This window comes from Zonotrichia albicollis, chromosome 32 (genome assembly GCF_047830755.1).
Source record: "Zonotrichia albicollis isolate bZonAlb1 chromosome 32, bZonAlb1.hap1, whole genome shotgun sequence".
Classification (NCBI taxonomy): domain Eukaryota; kingdom Metazoa; phylum Chordata; class Aves; order Passeriformes; family Passerellidae; genus Zonotrichia; species Zonotrichia albicollis.
This window is the reverse complement of record NC_133850.1, coordinates 1306561-1327112: the sequence shown is the minus strand read 5'-3', so window position 1 is coordinate 1327112 and position 20552 is coordinate 1306561. Positions and strand designations below refer to the sequence as shown.

The window sequence follows — 20552 nt, the reverse complement described above, 5'->3', positions numbered from 1 at the left end:
TTTTGGGATCTCCTCGAGAGGAATTTTGGGGTCTCAGGAAGGGTTTTGGGGTCACCTTTGGGAGGGTTTTGGGGTCTCAGGAAGGGTTTTTGGGGTCTCAGGGTGGATTTTGGGGTCTCAGGGTGGGTTTGGGGTCTCAGGGTGGGTTTGGGGTCTCAGGAGGGGTTTTGGGGTCTCAGGAAGGGTTTTGGGTTCTCAGGAGGGGTTTTGGGTTCTCAGGAGGGGTTTTGGGTTCTCAGGAGGAATTTTGGGGTCTCAGGAAGGGTTTTGGGGTCTCAGGAAGGGTTTTGGGGTCCCCTTTTCCCGCAGAGCCCCCGGGCAGCTCTCGGGTCACGCGCAGCTCCGGCCGGCAGCCGTCCATCCTCAGCCTGCTGTCCAAAGGGTCAGTGGGCACCTCACCCTCCTCTTCCTCACCCCAAAACTTCCCAATTCCCCCAAAATTCCCAAAGGGTCAGTGGGCACCTCACCCTCCTCTTCCTCTTCCTCACCCCCAAACCTTCTCAAATCCCCCCAAAATTCCCAGAGGGTCAGTGGGCACCTCACCCTCCTCTTCCTCACCCTCCTCTTCCTCACCCCAAAACTTCCCAATCCCCCCAAAATTCCCAAAGGGTCAGTGGGGACCTCACCCTCCTCTTCCTCACTCTCCTCTTCCTCACCCTCCTCTTCCTCACCCTCCTCTTCCTCACTCTCCTCTTCCTCACTCTCCTCTTCCTCACCCTCCTCTTCCTCACCCTCCTCTTCCTCACTCTCCTCTTCCTCACCCTCCTCTTCCTCACCCTCCTCTTCCTCACCCCAAACCTTCCTCCCAGTCCCCCAAAATTCCCAAAGGGTCAGTGGGCACCTCACCCTCCTCTTCCTCACCCTCCTCTTCCTCATCCTCCTCACCCCAAACCTTCCTCCCAATCCCCCCAAAATTCCCAAAGGGTCAGTGGGCACCTCACCCTCCTCTTCCTCACCCTCCTCTTCCTCACCCTCCTCTTCCTCATCCTCCTCACCCCAAACCTTCCTCCCAATCCCCCCAAAATTCCCAAAGGGTCAGTGGGCACCTCACCCTCCTTTTCCTCACCCTCCTCACCCCAAACTTTCCCAAATTCCCCCAAAATTCCCAAAGGGTCAGTGGGCACCTCACCCTCCTCTTCCTCACCCCAAGCCTTCCTCCCGTGCCCCCCAAAATTCCCAAAGGGTCAGTGGGCACCTCACCCTCCTCTTCCTCTTCCTCACCCCAAGCCTTCCTCCTGTGTCCCCCCAAAATTCTCAAAGGGTCAGTGGGGACCTCACCCTCCTCTTCCTCACCCCAAACCTTCCTCCCAATCCCCCCAAAATTCCCAAAGGGTCAGTGGGGCAGCTCACCCTCCTCTTCCTCACCCCAAGCCTTCCTCATGTCCCCCCAAAATTCCCAAAGGGTCAGTGGGCAGCTCACCCTCCTCTTCCTCACCCTCCTCTTCCTCTTCCTCACCCCAAACTTTCCCAAATCCCCCCAAAATTCCCAAAGGGTCAGTGGGCACCTCACCCTCCTCTTCCTCACCCCAAGCCTTCCTCCCGTGTCCCCCCAAAATTCCCAGAGGGTCAGTGGGCACCTCACCCTCCTCTTCCTCACCCCAAACCCCAAACCTTCCCCAATCCCCCCAAAATTCCCAAAGGGTCAGTGGGGACCTCACCCTCCTCTTCCTCACCCTCCTCTTCCTCACCCTCCTCACCCCAAACCTTCTCAAATCCCCCCAAAATTCCCAAAGGGTCAGTGGGGACCTCACCCTCCTCTTCCTCACCCTCCTATTCCAAACCCCAAACCTTCCTTGTGTCCCCCCAAAATTCCCAAAGGGTCAGTGGGGCAGCTCACCCTCCTCTTCCTCACCCTCCTCTTCCTCACCCCCAAACCTTCCCAAATCCCCCCAAAATTCCCTCCCGGCTCCCCCCAGACCCAACAAGCGGAAATCGGAGCAATCCAACGGGGACGCGAAGGCGGAGCTGCCGAGCCTGGAGAGGGAGGAGGAGGAGGAGCTGCAGGAGAAGGTCGGTGGTGGCACCTCTGAGCTTTTCTTGGGGTGATTTCCCAGGATTTTGGGCACTGGTGGCATCCCAGACCATTTTTGGGGTGATTTCCCAGGATTTTGCTCTCTTGTGAGATCCTGGGAAATTTCCCAGAATTTTTGGCCACCTTTTCCTGCTCCTTTCCTCATTTTTTTCCCGATTTTTTCCCCTTTTTTTCCCATTTTCCCCCATTTTTTTCCTATTCATTTCCCATTTTTCCCCCATTTTTTCCCCTTTTTTCCCATTCATTTCCCATTTTTCCCCATTTTCCCCCATTTTTCCCCATTCATTTCCCATTTTTTCCCCCTTTTTTTCCCATTTCCCCCCATTTTTTCCTATTCATTTCCCATTTTTTCCCCATTTTTTTCCATTTTTTCCCCATTTTTTCCCCATTCATTTCCCATTTTCCCCCCATTTTTCCCCATTTTTTCCCCATTTTTTCCCCATTTTCCCCCCATTTTTCCCCATTTTTTTCCATTTTTTCCCCATTCATTTCCCATTTTTCCCCATTTTTTCCCCATTTTTTCCCCATTCATTTCCCCTTTTTTACCATTTTTTCCTCATTTTTTCCCCTTTTTTTCCCCATTCTTTCCCCATTTTTCCCCATTCATTTCCCTTTTTTTCCCATTCATTCCCCACTTTTTCCCCATTTTTTCCCTAATTTTTCCCCATTTTTCCCCCTTTTTTTCCCATTTTTTCCCCATTCATTTCCCCATTTTTCCCATTTTTCCCCATTCATTTCCCATTTTTTCCCCATTTTCCCCCCATTTTTTCCCATTTTCCCCATTTTTCCCATTTTCCCCCATTTTTTCCCATTTTATTCCCATTTTTTCCCATTTTTTCCCCTATTTTTCCCCATTCTTTTCCCATTTTTTTCCCATTTTCCCTATTTTTCCCATTCATTTCCCATTTTTTCCCATTTTTTTTCTCCATTTTTCCCCATTTTTCCCCATTTTTTTCCCATTTTTTCCCCATTTTCCCCCCATTTTTTCCCCATTTTTTCCCCATTTTCTCCATTCATTTCCCATTTTTTCCCCATTTTTTTCCCCATTTTTTTCCCATTCATTTCCCCATTTTCCCCCCATTTTTTTCCCATTTTTCCCCATTTTCCCCCCATTTTTTCCCATTTTTTCCCTATTCATTTCCCATTTTCCCCCATTTTTCCCCGTTTTTCCCCATTTTCCCCCCATTTTTTCCCATTTTTTTTCCCCATTTTTTCCCATTTTTTCCCCATTTTCCCCCCATTTTTTCCCATTTTTCCCCATTTTTCCCATTTTCCCCCATTTTTTCCCATTTTATTCCCATTTTTTCCCATTTTTTCCCCCATTTTTCCCCATTCTTTTCCCATTTTTTTCCCATTTTCCCCATTTTTTTCCCATTCTTTTTCCCTATTTTTCCCATTCATTTCCCATTTTTTCCCATTTTTTTCCCCATTTTTTCCCCATTTTTTCCCCATTTTTTTCCCATTTTTTCCCCATTTTCCCCCCATTTTTTCCCCATTTTTTCCCCATTTTTTCCCCATTTTCTCCATTCATTTCCCATTTTTTTCCCATTTTTTTCCCCATTTTTTTCCCATTCATTTCCCCATTTTCCCCCCATTTTTTTCCCATTTTTCCCCATTTTCCCCCCATTTTTTCCCATTTTTTCCCTATTCATTTCCCATTTTTCCCCCATTTTTCCCCGTTTTTCCCCATTTTCCCCCCATTTTTTCCCATTTTTTTCCCCATTTTTTTCCCATTTTTTCCCCATTCTTTTCCCATTCTTTTCCCATTTTTTCCCTTTTTTTTCCCCATTTTTTCCCATTTTTTTCCCATTTTCCCCCATTTTTTCCCATTTTTTCCCCATTTTCCCCCCATTTTTCCCTCATTTTTTCCCCATTTTTTCCCCATTTTTTCCCATTTTTTTTCCCTTTTTTCCCCAGGATCAAGATGAGAAAAGGATGAAAATGGAAACCAAAGATGGGTGAGGAAAAAGGGAAATTTCCCGGTGCCAATGACGATGCCAACGGTGACAATCCCTCCAATCTCACCCCAAAATTTCATTTTTTCCCTCCCAGGTCGGAAATCAAAGACGAAATCCCTCAGGTTAAAATTTCTGCTCCTGCTAAAGTGAGTTTTTCCTAATTCCAGCTTTTTTTTAGGGATTTTTAATCATTTAAATCTCTTAAATTTTAATTTTTTTGGGGTGTTCCAAAGGGTGGATGATGCTCTGGGAATAGAAACCCATTAAAGTTCCCAAATGAAACCCCAAATTTTCCCCAAAATCTGAATTTTTCCAGGAATAACTTTGGGAAAAGCTTGGGGATTTTTTAATTTTTAAATTTTTTAATTCCTGGAGAATTCCAGGAATAACTTTGGGAAAAGCTTGGGGATTTTTTAATTTTTAATTTTTAATTTTTAATTTATTAATTCCTGGATAATTCCAGGAATAACTTTGGGAAAAGCTTGGGGATTTTTTAATTTTTAATTTTTAATTTTTAATTTATTAATTCCTGGATAATTCCAGGAGTAACTTTGGGAAAAGCTTGGGGATTTTTTAATTTTTAATTTTTTAATTCCAGAATAATTTCAGGAGTAACTTTGGGAAAAGCTTGGGGATTTTTTAATTTTGAATTTTTTAATTCCTGGATAATTCCAGGAATAATTCCAGAAAAAAGCTGGTTCTGATGTGAAACCCCAAATTTGTTTTTGGGGATTTTTTAATTTTGAATTTTTAAATTCCAGAATAATTCCAGGAATAACTTTGAGAAAAGCTTGGGGATTTTTTAATTGTGAATTTTTTAATTCCTGGATAATTCCAGGAATAACTTTGAGAAAAGCTTGGGGATTTTTTAATTTTTTAATTCCTGGCTAATTTTGGGAATAACTTTGGGCAAATCTGATTCTGATGTGAAACCCGAAATTTTCCCAAAATCCTGGAGAATTCCAGGAATAACTTTGGGAAAAGCTTGGGGATTTTTTAATTTTGAATTTTTTAATTCCTGGATAATTCCAGGAATAATTCCAGAAAAAAGCTGGTTCTGATGTGAAACCCCAAATTTGTTTTTGGGGATTTTTTAATTTTGAATTTTTTAATTTCTGGATAATTCCAGGAATAACTTTGAGAAAAGCTTGGGGATTTTTTAATTTTTAATTTTTAATTTTTGATTTTTAATTTATTAATTCCTGGATAATTCCGGGAATAACTTTGGGAAAAGCTGGTTCTGATGTGAAACCCCAAATTTTTTTGGGGGGATTTTTTAATTTTGAATTTTTAATTCCTGGCTAATTTTGGGAATAATTTAGGAAATTCTGATTCTGATGTGAAACCCCAAATTTTCCCCAAAATCCAGGATAATTCCGGGAATAACTTTGGGCAAAGCTGGTTCTGATGTGAAACCCCAAATTTTTTGGGGGGGATTTTTTAATTTTGAATTTTGAATTTTTTAATTCCTAGATAATTTTGGGAATAACTTTGGGAAAATCTGATTCTGATGTGAAACCCGAAATTTTCCCAAAATCCTGGAGAATTCCAGGAATAACTTTGGGAAAAGCTTGGGGATTTTTTAATTTTTTAATTCCTGGATAATTTTGGGAATAATTTAGGAAATTCTGATTCTGATGTGAAACCCCAAATTTGTTTTTGGGGATTTTTTAATTTTGAATTTTTTAATTCCAGAATAACTCCAGGAATAACTTTGAGAAAAGCTTGGGGATTTTTTAATTTTTAATTTTTAATTTTTAATTTATTAATTCCTGGATAATTTCGGGAATAACTTTGGGCAAAGCTGATTCTGATGTGAAACCCCAAATTTTTTTGGGGATTTTTTAATTTTGAATTTTTTAATTCCAGAATAACTCCAGGAATAACTTTGAGAAAAGCTTGGGGATTTTTTAATTTTGATTTTTTTAGTTCCTGGATAATTCTGGGAATAACTTTGGGCAAAGCTGGTTCTGATGTGAAACCCCAAATTTTTTGGGGGGGATTTTTGAATTTTGAATTTTGATTTTTTTAATTCCTGGATAATTCCGGGAATAACTTTAGGAAAATCTGATTCTGATGTGAAACCCCAAATTTTTTTGGGGATTTTTTAATTTTGAATTTTTTATCTCCAGAATAATTCCAGGAATAACTTTGGGAAAAGCTTGGGGATTTTTTAATTGTGAATTTTTTAATTCCTGGATAATTTTGGGAATAACTTTGGGCAAAGCTGGTTCTGATGTGAAACCCCAAATTTTTTTGGGGATTTTTTAATTTTTAATTTATTAGTTCCTGGCTAATTTTGGGAATAATTTAGGAAATTCTGATTCTGATGTGAAACCCCAAAATTTTTTTGGGGATTTTTTAATTTTGAATTTTTAAATTTCTGGATAATTCCAGGAATAGAAAAGCTGGTTCTGATGTGAAACCCCAAATTTTTTGGGGGATTTTTTAATTTTGAATTTATTAATTCCTGGCTAATTTTGGGAATAATTTTGGGAAATTCTGATTCTGATGTGAAACCCCAAATTTTCCCCAAAATCCAGGATAATTCCGGGAATAACTTTGGGCAAAGCTGGTTCTGATGTGAAACCCCAAATTTTTTTGGGATTTTTGAATTTTGAATTTTTGAATTCCTGGCTAATTCTGGGAATAACTTTGGGCAAAGCTGGTTCTGATGTGAAACCCCAAATTTTTTTGGGGGGATTTTTTAATTTTGAATTTTTAATTCCTGGCTAATTTTGGGAATAATTTAGGAAATTCTGATTCTGATGTGAAACCCCAAATTTTCCCCAAAATCCAGGATAATTCCGGGAATAACTTTGGGCAAAGCTGGTTCTGATGTGAAACCCCACATTTTTTGGGGGGGATTTTTTAATTTTGAATTTTGAATTTTTGAATTCCTAGATAATTTTGGGAATAACTTTGGGAAAATCTGATTCTGATGTGAAACCCCAAATTTTCCCAAAATCCTGGAGAATTCCAGGAATAACTTTGGGAAAAGCTTGGGGATTTTTTAATTTTGATTTTTTTAATTCCTGGCTAATTTTGGGAATAACTTTGGGCAAAGCTGGTTCTGATGTGAAACCCCAAATTTTTTGGGGGGGATTTTTGAATTTTGAATTTTGATTTTTTTAATTCCTGGATAATTCCAGGAATAACTTTGGGAAAATCTGATTCTGATGTGAAACCCCAAATTTTTTTGGGGATTTTTTAATTTTGAATTTTTTATCTCCAGAATAATTCCAGGAATAACTTTGGGAAAAGCTTGGGGATTTTTTAATTTTTAATTTTTAATTTTTGAATTTTTAATTTTTAATTTTTGATTTTTAATTTATTAATTCCTGGATAATTTCGGGAATAACTTTGGGCAAAGCTGGTTCTGATGTGAAACCCCAAATTTGTTTTTGGGGATTTTTTAATTTTGAATTTTTTAATTCCTGGATAATTTTGGGAATAATTTAGGAATTTCTGATTCTGATGTGAAACCCCAAATTTTTTGGGGGGGATTTTTTAATTTTGAATTTTTAAATTTCTGGATAATTCCAGGAATAGAAAAGCTGGTTCTGATGTGAAACCCCAAATTTTTTTGGGGATTTTTTAATTTTTAATTTATTAGTTCCTGGCTAATTTTGGGAATAATTTAGGAAATTCTGATTCTGATGTGAAACCCCAAATTTTTTTTGGGGATTTTTTAATTTTGAATTTTTAAATTTCTGGATAATTCCAGGAATAGAAAAGCTGGTTCTGATGTGAAACCCCAAATTTTTTTGGGGGGATTTTTTAATTTTGAATTTTTAATTCCTGGCTAATTTTGGGAATAATTTAGGAAATTCTGATTCTGATGTGAAACCCCAAATTTTCCCCAAAATCCAGGATAATTCCGGGAATAACTTTGGGCAAAGCTGGTTCTGATGTGAAACCCCAAATTTTTTGGGGGGGATTTTTTAATTTTGAATTTTGAATTTTTGAATTCCTAGATAATTTTGGGAATAACTTTGGGAAAATCTGATTCTGATGTGAAACCCGAAATTTTCCCAAAATCCTGGAGAATTCCAGGAATAACTTTGAGAAAATCTTGGGGATTTTTTAATTTTGATTTTTTTAATTCCTGGATAATTCTGGGAATAACTTTGGGCAAAGCTGGTTCTGATGTGAAACCCCAAATTTTTTTGGGGGGATTTTTGAATTTTGAATTTTTGAATTCCTGGCTAATTTTGGGAATAATTTTGGGAATAATTTTGGGAATTCTGCTCCTCCCCCAGACCACCCCCCCGAAATGCCCGGACTGCCGGCAGTACCTGGATGACCCCGACCTCAAATTCTTCCAAGGGGACCCCGACGACGCCGTAAGGACCCAAAATTCTTTCCCTGAAATCAGGGAAATCCAAAAGATCCCTAAATCCCATTTTTTAAAAATTTTTTTAAATTTTTTGGGGTTTTTTTTGGGTTTTTTTTGGCCCAAACGCAGCTGGAGGAGCCGGAGATGCTGACGGACGAGCGCTTGTCCATCTTCGACGCCAACGAGGACGGGTTCGAGAGCTACGAGGACCTGCCCCAGCACAAGGTCACCTCCTTCAGGTGAGAACGTCCCATCCTTGGTGGCACCTCCATGGTGGCACCTCCCCATGGTGGCACCTCCTTGGTGGCACCTCCCCATGGTGGCACCTGGCCTTGGTGTCACCTCCTTCAGGTGAGAACGTCCTGTCCTTGGTGTCACCTCCCCATGGTGGCATCTGTCCATGGTGTCACTTCCCCATGGTGGCACCTCCCCTTGGTGTCACCTCCTTCAGGTGAGAACGTCCTGTCCTTGGTGGCACCTACCCATGGTGTCACCTCCTCATGGTGTCACCTCTCCATGGTGTCACCTCCATGGTGGCACCTCTCCATTGGTGTCACCTCCCCATGGTGGCACCTGCCCATGGTGTCACCTCCTTCAGGTGAGAACGTCCCGTCCATGGTGGCACCTCCATGGTGGCACCTCCTTCAGGTGAGAACGTCCCTGTCCATGGTGTCACCTCCCCATGGTGTCACCTCCCATTGGTGTCCCCTCCCCATGGTGGCACCTCCCCTTGGTGTCACCTCCTTCAAGTGAGAACGTCCCTGTCCATGGTGGCACCTCCATGGTGGCACCTGCCCTTGGTGTCACCTCCTTCAGTTGAGAATGTCCTGCCCTTGGTGGCACCTCCATGGTGTCACCTCCCCATGGTGTCATCTACCCATGGTGTCACATCTCCATGGTGTCTCCATGGTGTCGCCTCCATGGTGTCACCTCTCCATGGTGTCACCTCCCATTGGGGTCACCTCTGTGGTGTCACCTCTCCATAGTGGCACCTCCCCATGGTGTCATCTACCCATGGTGTCATCTACCCATGGTGTCACCTTCCATTGGTGGCACCTCCATGGTGGCACCTGCCCATGGTGTCACCTCCTTCAGGTGAGAACGTCCCTGTCCATGGTGGCACCTCCCCATGGTGGCACCTCCATGGTGGCACCTCCCCTTGGTGTCACGTCCTTCAGTCGAGAACTTCCCTGTCCATGGTGTCACTTCCCCATGGTGGCACCTCCATGGTGGCACCTCCTTCAGGTGAGAACGTCCCTGTCCATGGTGTCACCTCCCCATGGTGTCACCTTCCATTGGTGTCACCTCCCCATGGTGGCACCTCCCCTTGGTGTCACCTCCTTCAGGTGAGAACGTCCCTGTCCATGGTGTCACCTCCCCATGGTGTCACCACTCCATGGTGTCACCTTCCTGTGGTGGCACCTCCATGGTGTCACCTGCCCATGGTGTCACCTCCTTCAGGTGAGAACATCCCTGTCCATGGTGTCACTTCCCCATGGTGTCACCTCCCCATGGTGTCACATCTCCATGGTGGCACCTGCCCTTGGTGTCACCTCCTTCAGGTGAGAACGTCCCATCCTTGGTGGCACCTCCATGGTGTCACCTTCCTGTGGTGTCACCTCCCCTTGGTGGCACCTCCTTCAGGTGAGAACGTCCCTGTCCATGGTGTCACCTCCCCATGGTGGCATCTGTCCATGGTGTCACCTTCCAGTGGTGGCACCTCTCCATGGTGTCACCTTCCATTGGTGTCACCTCCCCATGGTGGCACCTCCTTCAGTTGAGAACGTCCCTGTCCATGGTGGCACCTCCCCATGGTGTCACCTCCCCATGGTGTCACTTCCCCATGGTGTCACCTCCCCATGGTGTCACCTCCCATTGGTGTCACCTCTGTGGTGTCACCTCTCCATAGTGGCACCTACCCATGGTGGCACCTCCTTCAGGTGAGAACATCCTGTCCTTGGTGGCACCTCCATGGTGGCACCTCCATGGTGGCACCTACCCATGGTGGCACCTGTCCTTGGTGTCACCTCCCCATGGTGTCCCCTCCCCATGGTGTCACCTTCCTGTGGTGTCACCTCCTTCAGGTGAGAACGTCCTGGCCATGGTGTCACCTCCCCATGGTGGCACCTCCCCATGGTGTCACATCTCCATGGTGGCACCTGCCCTTGGTGTCACCTCCTTCAGGTGAGAACGTCCCATCCTTGGTGGCACCTCCATGGTGTCACCTTCCTGTGGTGTCACCTCCCCTTGGTGGCACCTCCTTCAGGTGAGAACGTCCCTGTCCATGGTGTCACCTTCCTGTGGTGTCACCTCCCCATGGTGGCACCTCCTTCAGATGAGAATGTCCCTGTCCATGGTGGCACCTGCCCTTGGTGGCACCTCCATGGTGTCCCCTCATGGTGTCCCCTCCCTGTGGTGTCACTAATGTCACCTCTGTGGTATCACCTCCCCATGGTGTCACCTCCCCTTGGTGGCACCTCCTTCAGGTGAGAACGTCCCTGTCCATGGTGTCACCTTCCTGTGGTGTCACCTCCCCATGGTGGCACCTCCTTCAGATGAGAATGTCCCTGTCCATGGTGGCACCTGCCCTTGGTGGCACCTCCATGGTGTCCCCTCATGGTGTCCCCTCCCTGTGGTGTCACTAATGTCACCTCTGTGGTATCACCTCCCCATGGTGTCACTTCCCCATGGTGGCACCTCCCCATGGTGTCACCTCCTTCAGTTGAGAACCTCCCTGTCCATGGTGTCACCTCCATGGTGTCACTGATGTCACCTCATTGTCCTGCAGTGTCTATGACAAGAGGGGACATCTGTGTCCCTTCAACTCTCCATGGTGCCACCTCCATGGTGTCACCTCTCCATGGTGTCACCTCATGGTGTCACCAGTGTCCCCTCCCTGTCCTGCAGTGTGTATGACAAGAGGGGACATCTGTGTCCCTTCAACTCTTCATGGTGTCACCTCTCCATGGTGTCACCTCATGGTGTCACCTCTCCATGATGTCATTGATGTCACTGATGTCACCTGATGATGTCACCGCTGTCCCCTCCCTGTCCCACAGCGTGTATGACAAGCGGGGCCACCTGTGTCCCTTTAACACTCTATGGTGTCTCCATGGTGCCACCTCCATGGTGTCACTGATGTCACCTGATGATGTCATTGATGTCACTGATGTCACTGATGTCACTGATGATGTCACCTGATGATGTCACTGATGTCACTGACGATGTCACCGCTGTCCCCCCCGCAGTGTGTATGACAAGTGTGGCCACCTGTGTCCCTTCGACTCCCCATGGTGTCACCTCTCCATGATGTCATTGATGTCATTGATGTCACTGATGATGTCACTGATGATGTCACTGATGTCACTGATGATGTCACTGATGGTGTCACCCCCTGTCCCACAGCGTGTATGACAAGCGGGGCCACCTGTGTCCCTTCAACTCCCCATGGTGTCACCTCTCCATGGTGTCACTGATGATGTCACTGATGATGTCACCTCTGTCCCTCCCTGTCCCACAGCGTCTATGACAAGCGTGGCCACCTGTGTCCCTTTAACACTCTATGGTGTCTCCATGGTGCCACCTCCATGGTGTCACTGATGTCACCTGATGATGTCACTGATGTCACTGATGATGTCACTGATGATGTCACTGATGATGTCACTGATGATGTCACTGATGACGTCACTCCCTGTCCCACAGTGTCTATGACAAGCGTGGCCACCTGTGTCCGTTCGACTCCCCATGGTGTCACCTCCTCATGGTGTCACTGATGTCACTGATGTCATTGATGTCATTGATGTCACTGATGATGTCACTGATGATGTCACTGATGTCACTGATGATGTCACTGATGATGTCACTGATGATGTCACTGATGACGTCACCCCCTGTCCCACAGTGTCTATGACAAGCGTGGCCACCTGTGTCCGTTCGACTCCCCATGGTGTCACCTCTCCATGGTGTCACCTGATGATGTCATTGATGTCATTGATGATGTCACTGATGATGTCACTGATGATGTCACTGATGATGTCACTGATGATGTCACTCCCTGTCCCGCAGTGTCTATGACAAGCGTGGCCACCTGTGTCCGTTCGACTCCGGCCTCATCGAGCGCAACATCGAGCTTTACTTCAGCGGCGTCGTCAAACCCATCTACGACGACAACCCCAGCCTGGACGGTCAGGGAACCCCAATCTGGGGTTTGGGGGTTTGGGGTTTTTGGGGTTTTTGGAGGTTTTGGGGTTTTTGAAATTTTGAGGTTTTTGGAGGTTTTGGGGGTTTTCACATTTTGGGGTTTTTGGGGTTTTTTGGGGGTTTGGGGTTTTGAGATTTTGGGGGTTTTGGGGGTTTGGGGTTTTGGGGTTTTGAGATTTTGGGGTTTTTGGAGGTTTTGGGGGTTTTCACATTTTGGGGTTTTTGGGGTTTTTTGGGGGTTTGGGGGTTTTTCACATTTTGGGGTCTTTTGGGGGTTTGGGGTTTTGGGGTTTTGAGATTTTGGGGTTTTTGGGGGTTTTTGGGGGTTTGGGGTTTTGGGGTTTTGAGATTTTGGGGTTTTTGGGGTTTTTCAGATTTTGGGGTTTTTGGGGTTTTGAGATTTTGGGGTTTTTCACATTTTGGGGTTTTTGGGGTTTTTGGGGTTTTTGAAATTTTGGGGTTTTTGGGGGTTTTTGGGGTTTTTGAAATTTTGGGGTTTTTGGGGGTTTTTGGGGTTTTTCAGATTTTGGGGTTTTTGGGGTTTTTCAGATTTTGGGGTTTTTGGGGGTTTTGGGGTTTTGGGGGTTTTGAGATTTTGGGGGTTTTGAGACTTTGGGGTTTTTCACATTTTGGGGGTTTGGGGTTTTTTGAGGTTTTTGGGGTTTTTGGGGTCTTTCACATTTTGGGGTTTTTGGGGTTTTGGGGTTTTTGGGGGTTTTGAGATTTTGGGGTTTTTGGGGGTTTTGGGGTTTTGGGGGTTTTGAGATTTTGGGGTTTTTGGAGGTTTTGGGGTTTTTCACATTTTGGGGGTTTGGGGTTTTGGGGTTTTTGGAGGTTTTGGGGTTTTTGAAATTTTGGGGTTTTTGGAGGTTTTGGGGGTTTTCACATTTTGGGGTTTTTGGGGTTTTTTGGGGGTTTGGGGGTTTTTCACATTTTGGGGTCTTTTGGGGGTTTGGGGTTTTGGGGTTTTGAGATTTTGGGGTTTTTGGGGGTTTTTGGGGGTTTGGGGTTTTGGGGTTTTGAGATTTTGGGGTTTTTGGGGTTTTTCAGATTTTGGGGTTTTTGGGGTTTTGAGATTTTGGGGTTTTTCACATTTTGGGGTTTTTGGGGTTTTTGGGGTTTTTGAGATTTTGGGGTTTTTCACATTTTGGGGTTTTTGGGGTTTTGGGGTTTTTGGGGTTTTTCAGATTTTGGGGTTTTTGGGGGTTTTGGGGTTTTGGGGGTTTTGAGATTTTGGGGGTTTTGAGACTTTGGGGTTTTTCACATTTTGGGGGTTTGGGGGTTTTGGGGTTTTTGGGGTTTTTGGGTGTTTTCAGATTTTGGGGTTTTTGGGGGTTTGGGGTTTTTCACATTTTGGGGTTTTTGGGGGTTTTCAGATTTTGGGGTTTTGGGGTTTTTTGGGGGTTTTGGGGTTTTCAGGGGTTTTCAGATTTTGGGGTTTTGGGGTTTTTGGGGGGTTTTTGGGGTTTTTTGGGGGTTTTGGGGTTTTTGGGGTTTTTCACATTTTGGGGTTTTTGGGGGTTTTCAGGTTTTGGGGGTTTTGGGGGTTTTTCAGATTTTGGGGTTTTTGGGGGTTTTGGGGTTTTTCACATTTTGGGGGTTTTCAGATTTGGGGTTTTTCACATTTTGGGGTTTTGGGGTTTTTGGGGGTTTTGGGGTTTTTGGGGGCTTTGGGGGTTTTGGGGTTTTGGGGTTTTTCACATTTTGGGGTTTTTGGGGATTTTGAGGTTTTTAGGATTTTGGGGTTTTGGGGTTTTTGGGGTCTTTCACATTTTGGGGTTTTTGGGAGTTTTGGGGTTTTGGGGTTTTTGGGGTTGGGGGTTTTGAGATTTTGGGGGTTTTGAGACTTTGGGGTTTTTCACATTTTGGGGTTTTTGGGGTTTTGGGGTTTTTGGGGGTTTTGGGGTTTTGGGGTTTTGAGATTTTGGGGTTTTTGGGGGTTTTTGGGGTTTTGAGATTTGGGGGTTTTGGGGTTTTTGGGGTTTTGAGGTTTTTGGGGGTTTTGGGTCTTTGAGATTTTGGGGTTTTTGGGGTTTTTCACATATTGGGGTTTTTGGGGTTTTTGAGATTTTGGGGGTTTTGGGGGTGTTGAAATTTTGGGGTTTTTGGGGTTTTGAGATTTTGGGGTTTTTCACATTTTGGGATTTTTGGGGGTTTTCAGATTTTGGGGTTTTTAGGATTTTGGGGTTTTTCACATTTTGGGGGTTTTTGGGGGTTTTGAGTTTTCTGGGGGTTTTCAGATTTTGGGGGTTTTAGGGTTTTTTGGATTTTGGGCTTTTTCACATTTTGGGCTTTTTAAGATTTTGGGCTTTTTTGGATTTTGAGGTTTTCCAGATTTTGGGGTTTTTCTCATCTTGACGTTTTTCACATTTTTGGGCTTTTTTCCATTTTGTGATTTTTCCCATTTTCCAGGATTTTCCTGATTTTTGGGGGGGGGTTTCCCATTTTGATTTTTTTCCCATTTTCCAGAATTTTCCTGATTGTTGTTGTTTTTTGTGTTTTTTCCCCATTTTCCAGAATTTTCCTGATTTTTGGGGGGAGGTTTCCCATTTTGATTTTTCCCATTTTCCAGGATTTTCCTAATTTTCAGGGGGGGTTTCACATTTTGCTTTTTTTCCCATTTTCTAGAATTTTCCTGATTTTTGGGTTTCTTTTGGCCTTTTCCCCATTTTCCAAAATTTTCCTGATTGTTGTTGTTTTTTGTGTTTTTTCCCCATTTTCCAGAATTTTCCTGATTTTTAGGGGGAGGTTTCCCATTTTGATTTTTCCCATTTTCCAGGATTTTCCTAATTTTCAGGGGGGGTTTCACATTTTGGTTTTTTTTCCATTTTCCAGAATTTTCGTGATTTTTGGGTTTCTTTTGTCCTTTTCCCCATTTTCCAAAATTTTCCTGATTTTTGTTGTTTTTTTGGTTTTTTCCCATTTTCCAGAATTTTCCTGATTTTCGGGGGGGGTTTCCCATTTTGATTTTTTTCCCAGGATTTTCCAGGATTTTCCTGATTTTCGGGGGGTGTTTCCCATTTTGATTTTTCCCCCATTTTCCAGGATTTATTTTCCTGATTTTCGGGGGGGGTTTCCCATTTTGATTTTTCCCATTTTCCAGGATTTTCCTAATTTTTGGGGGGTGTTTCCCATTTTGATTTTTTTCCCATTTTCCAGAATTTTCCTGATTTTCGGGGGGGGTTCCCATTTTGATTTTTCCCCATTTTCCAGGATTTATTTTCCTGATTTTCGGGGGGGGTTTCACATTTTGATTTTTTCCCCATTTTCCAGGATTTTCCTGATTTTCGGGGGGGGTTTCCCATTTTGATTTTTTTCCCCGTTTTCCAGGATTTTCCTGATTTTTTGGGGGGTTTCCCATTTTGTTTTTTTTCCCATTTTCCAGAATTTTTCTGATTTTTGGGTGGGTGTTTCCCATTTTGTTTTTCTCCCATTTTCCAGGATTTTCCTGATTTTCGGGGGGGGTTTCCCATTTTGATTTTTTTCCCCATTTTCCAGGATTTTCCTGATTTTCGGGGGGGGTTTCCCATTTTGTTTTTCTCCCATTTTCCAGGATTTTCCTGATTTTTGGGGGGGGTTTCCCATTTTGTGGTTTTTCACATTTTCCAGAATTTTCCTGATTTTTCGGGGGTGTTTCCCATTTTGATTTTTCCCCATTTTCCAGGATTTTCCTGATTTTCGGGGGGGGTTTCAGATTTTGATTTTTTCCCATTTTCCAGGATTTTCCTGATTTTTGGGTTTCTTTTGGCCTTTTCCCCATTTTCCAGAATTTTCCTGATTTTTGGGGGTTTTTTTGGCCTTTTTCCCATTTTGATTTTTTCCCCATTTTCCAGAATTTTCCTGATTTTTGTTGTTTTTTGGGTTTTTTCCCATTTTCCAGAATTTTCCTGATTTTTGGGGGGGGGTTTCACATTTTGATTTTTTTCCCAGGATTTTCCAGGATTTTCCTAATTTTCGAGGGGGTTTCCCATTTTGATTTTTTTCCCCATTTTCCAGGATTTATTTTCCTGATTTTTCGGGGGGTGTTTCCCATTTTGATTTTTCCCCATTTTCCAGGATTTTCCTAATTTTCGGGGGGGGTTTCCCATTTTGATTTTTTTCCCCATTTTCCAGGATTTTCCTGATTTTTGGGGGGGGTTTCCCATTTTGATTTTTTCCCATTTTCCAGGATTGATTTTCCTGATTTTTGTTGTTTTTTGGGTTTTTTCCCATTTTCCAGAATTTTCCTGATTTTCGGGGGGTGTTTCCCATTTTGATTTTTCCCCCATTTTCCAGGATTTATTTTCCTGATTTTCGGGGGGGGTTTCCCATTTTGATTTTTCCCATTTTCCAGGATTTTCCTAATTTTTGGGGGGTGTTTCCCATTTTGATTTTTTCCCATTTTCCAGGATTTATTTTCCTGATTTTCGGGGGGTGTTTCCCATTTTGTTTTTCTCCCATTTTCCAGAATTTTCCTAATTTTCGAGGGTGTTTCCCATTTTGATTTTTTTCCCCATTTTCCAGGATTTATTTTCCTGATTTTTCGGGGGGTGTTTCCCATTTTGATTTTTCCCCATTTTCCAGGATTGATTTTCCTGATTTTTGGGGGGGGTTTCAGATTTTGATTTCTTTCCCATTTTCCAGGATTTTCCTGATTTTCGGGGGGGGTTTCAGATTTTGATTTTTCCCCATTTTCCAGGACTGATTTTCCTGATTTTTGCTGTTTTTTGGGATTTTGCAGGCGGGGTGCGAGCCCGGAAGTTGGGTCCCATCAACGCCTGGTGGATCACCGGCTTCGACGGCGGCGAGAAGGCGCTGATCGGCTTCAGCACAGGTCAGGGCAAAATTTGGGGTTTTGGGGTTTTTTGGGGTTTTTTTGAGGGGAGGAGGGACTTTGGGAGAATTTGGGGCTTTTTTGGGTAATTTTGTTTTTTTTTTCCCCAAATCCCCCCAATTTTGGGTTTTTTTTTCCCCAAATTCCCACAATTTTGGGGTTTTTTTCCCCCAATTTTGGTTTTTTCAACCAAAACCCCCAATTTTTCCCCAAATTCTCCCAATTTTGGGTTTTTTTTCCCCCAAATTCCCACAATTTTGGTTTTTTTTTTTTTTCCCCAAATCCCCCCAATTTTGGGGTTTTTTTTCCCCAAATTCCCCCAATTTTGGGGTTTTTTCCCCCAATTTTGGGGTTTTTTTTCCCCAAATTCCCACAATTTTGTTTTTTTTTTTTTTTTCCCCAAATCCCCCCAATTTTGGTTTTTTTTTTCCCCAAATTCCCCCAATTTTGGGGTTTTTTTTTCCCCAAATACCCCCAATTTTGGGTTTTTTTTCCCCCAAATTCCCCCAATTTTGGGTTTTTTTTCCCCTAATTTTGGGGGGTTTTTTTCCCCAAATTCCCCCAATTTTGGGTTTTTTTTTTCCCCAAATACCCCCAATTTTGGGGTTTTTTTTCCCCAAATTCCCCCAATTTTGGGGTTTTTTTTTCCCCAAATCCCCCCAATTTTGGTTTTTTTTTTCCCAAATTCCCCCAATTTTGGGGTTTTTTCCCCCAATTTTGGGGTTTTTTTTTCCCCAAATACCCCCAATTTTGGGGTTTTTTTTCCCCCAAATTCCCCCAATTTTGGTTTTTTTTTCCCCTAATTTTGGGGGTTTTTTTTCCCCAAATTCCCCCAATTTTGGTTTTTTTTTTCCCCAAATACCCCCAATTTTGGGGTTTTTTTTCCCCAAATTCCCCCAATTTTGTTTTTTTTTCCCCCAAATTCCCCCAATTTTGGGGTTTTTTTTCTCCCAAATTCCCCCAATTTTGGGGTTTTTTTCTCCCAATTTTGGGGGTTTTTTCCCCCAAATTCCCCCAATTTTGGGGTTTTTTTCCCCCAATTTTGGGGTTTTTTTTTCCCACAAATCCCCCTAATTTTGGTTTTTTTTCCCCCAAATTTTCCCAATTTTGGTTTTTTTCCCCCAAATCCCCCCAATTTTGGGGTTTTTTTTCCCCAAATTCCCACAATTTTGGTTTTTTTTTTTCCCCAAATTCTCCCAATTTTGGGGTTTTTTTCCCCCAAATTCCCCCAATTTTGGGGTTTTTTTCCCCCAATTTTGGGTTTTTTTTTTCCTCAAATTCCCTGAATTTTGGTTTATTTTCCCCAAATTTTCCCAATTTTGGTTTTTTTTTCCCCCCATTTTTTCCCAAATTTTCCCAATTTTGGTTTTTTTCCCCCAAATCCCCCCAATTTTGGTTTTTTTCCCCCAAATTCCCCCAATTTTGGGGTTTTTTTTCTCCCAAATTTCCCCAATTTTGGGGTTTTTTTTCCCCCCATTTTTTCCCAAATTTTCCCAATTTTGGGGTTTTTTTCCCCCAATTTTGGGTTTTTTTCCCCCAATTTTGGGGTTTTTTTTTCCTCAAATTCCCCCAATTTTGGTTTTTTTCCCCAAATTTCCCAATTTTGGGGTTTTTTTCCCCCATTTTTCCCCAAATTTTCCCAATTTTGGGGTTTTTTTCCCCCCATTTTTTCCCAAATTTTCCCAATTTTGGGTTTTTTTTCCCCCAATTTTGGGGTTTTTCCCCCAATTTTGGGGTTTTTTTTTCCCACAAATTCCCCCAATTTTGGTTTTTTTTCCCAAATTCCCCCAATTTTGGTTTTTTCCCCCAAATTTTCCCAATTTTGTTTTTTCCCCAGCCTTTGCCGATTACATCCTGATGGAGCCCAGCCCCGAGTACGCGGCCACGTTCGCGCTGATGCAGGAGAAGATCTACATGAGCAAGATCGTGGTGGAGTTCCTGCAGAACAACCGCGACGTCACCTACGAGGACCTGCTCAACAGGATCGAGGTGACGGGGCTGGGGTGGTCACCAAAGGGTCACTGACACCTCCTGACGTCCCAAACATCTCCAAACATCTCCAGACATCTCCAATCATCTCCATCCACAACCATCTCCAAACATCTCCAAACATCTCCAAACATCTCCATCCACCACCATCTCCAAACGTCTCCAAACATCTCCAAACATCTCCATCTCCAAACATCTCCAAACATCTCCAACCATCTCCAAACGTCTCCTAACATCTCCATCCACAACCATCTCCAAACATCTCCAAACATCTCCAAACATCTTCATCCACCACCATCTCCAAACATCTCCAAACGTCTCCAAACATCTCCAGACATCTCCATCTCCAAACATCTCCATCCATCCCAAAGGGTCACAGACACCTCCAAATGTCCCAAACATCTCCAACCATCTCCAACCATGTCCAAACATCTCCAACCATCCCAACCATTTCCAAACATCTCCAAACATCTCCAAACATCTCCAGCCAGCTCTACCTCCAACCATCTCCAACCATCTCCAACCATGTCCAACCATCTCCAACCATCTCCAACCATCTCCAAACATCTCCAACCATCTCCAAACATCTCCAACCATCTCCAAACATCTCCAAACATCTCAAACCATCTCCAACCATCTCCAAACATCTCCAACCATCTCCAAACATCTCCAACCATCTCCAAACATCTCCAAACATCTCAAACCATCTTCAACCATCTCCAACCCTTCTGAACCATCTCAAACCATCTCCAGCCATCTCCAACCATCTCCAAACATCTCCAGCCATCTCCAACCATCTCCAAACATCTCCAAAAGCCTCCAACCGTCCCAACCATCTCCAAACATTTCCAAACATCTCCATCTCCAACCATCTCCAACCATCCCCATCCACAACCATCTCTAACCATCCCAAACCATCTCCAACCATCTCCAACCATCTCCAACCATCTCCAGCCATCTCCCAACCATCTCCAACCATCTCCAAACATCTCCAGCCATCTCCAACCATCCCCATCTCCAACCATCCCAAAGCGTCCCAGCCATCCCCAACCATTCCTAACCATCTCCAACCATCTCAACCATCTCCATCTCAAACCCTTCCCAACCATTCCCAACCATCTCCAACACTTCCCAACCATTCCCAACCATCTCCAAACATCTCCAGCCATCTCCAACCATCCCAAAGCGTCCCAGCCATCCCCAACCATTCCCAACCATCTC

General features: G+C 43.8%; 1 protein-coding gene across 1 annotated transcript in view; it reads left to right on the top strand.

Moving 5' to 3' along the window:
• Positions 1-20552, top strand: part of DNMT1 (DNA methyltransferase 1) — a 98494-nt gene that overhangs the window by 10019 nt on the left and 67923 nt on the right. The window contains 9 exon segments of the mRNA XM_074530099.1: positions 310-382; positions 1917-2010; positions 3950-3990; positions 4085-4136; positions 8253-8336; positions 8459-8568; positions 12395-12513; positions 17250-17342; positions 19180-19331. Of these exon segments, the coding sequence (XP_074386200.1) occupies positions 310-382; positions 1917-2010; positions 3950-3990; positions 4085-4136; positions 8253-8336; positions 8459-8568; positions 12395-12513; positions 17250-17342; positions 19180-19331 (818 nt within the window).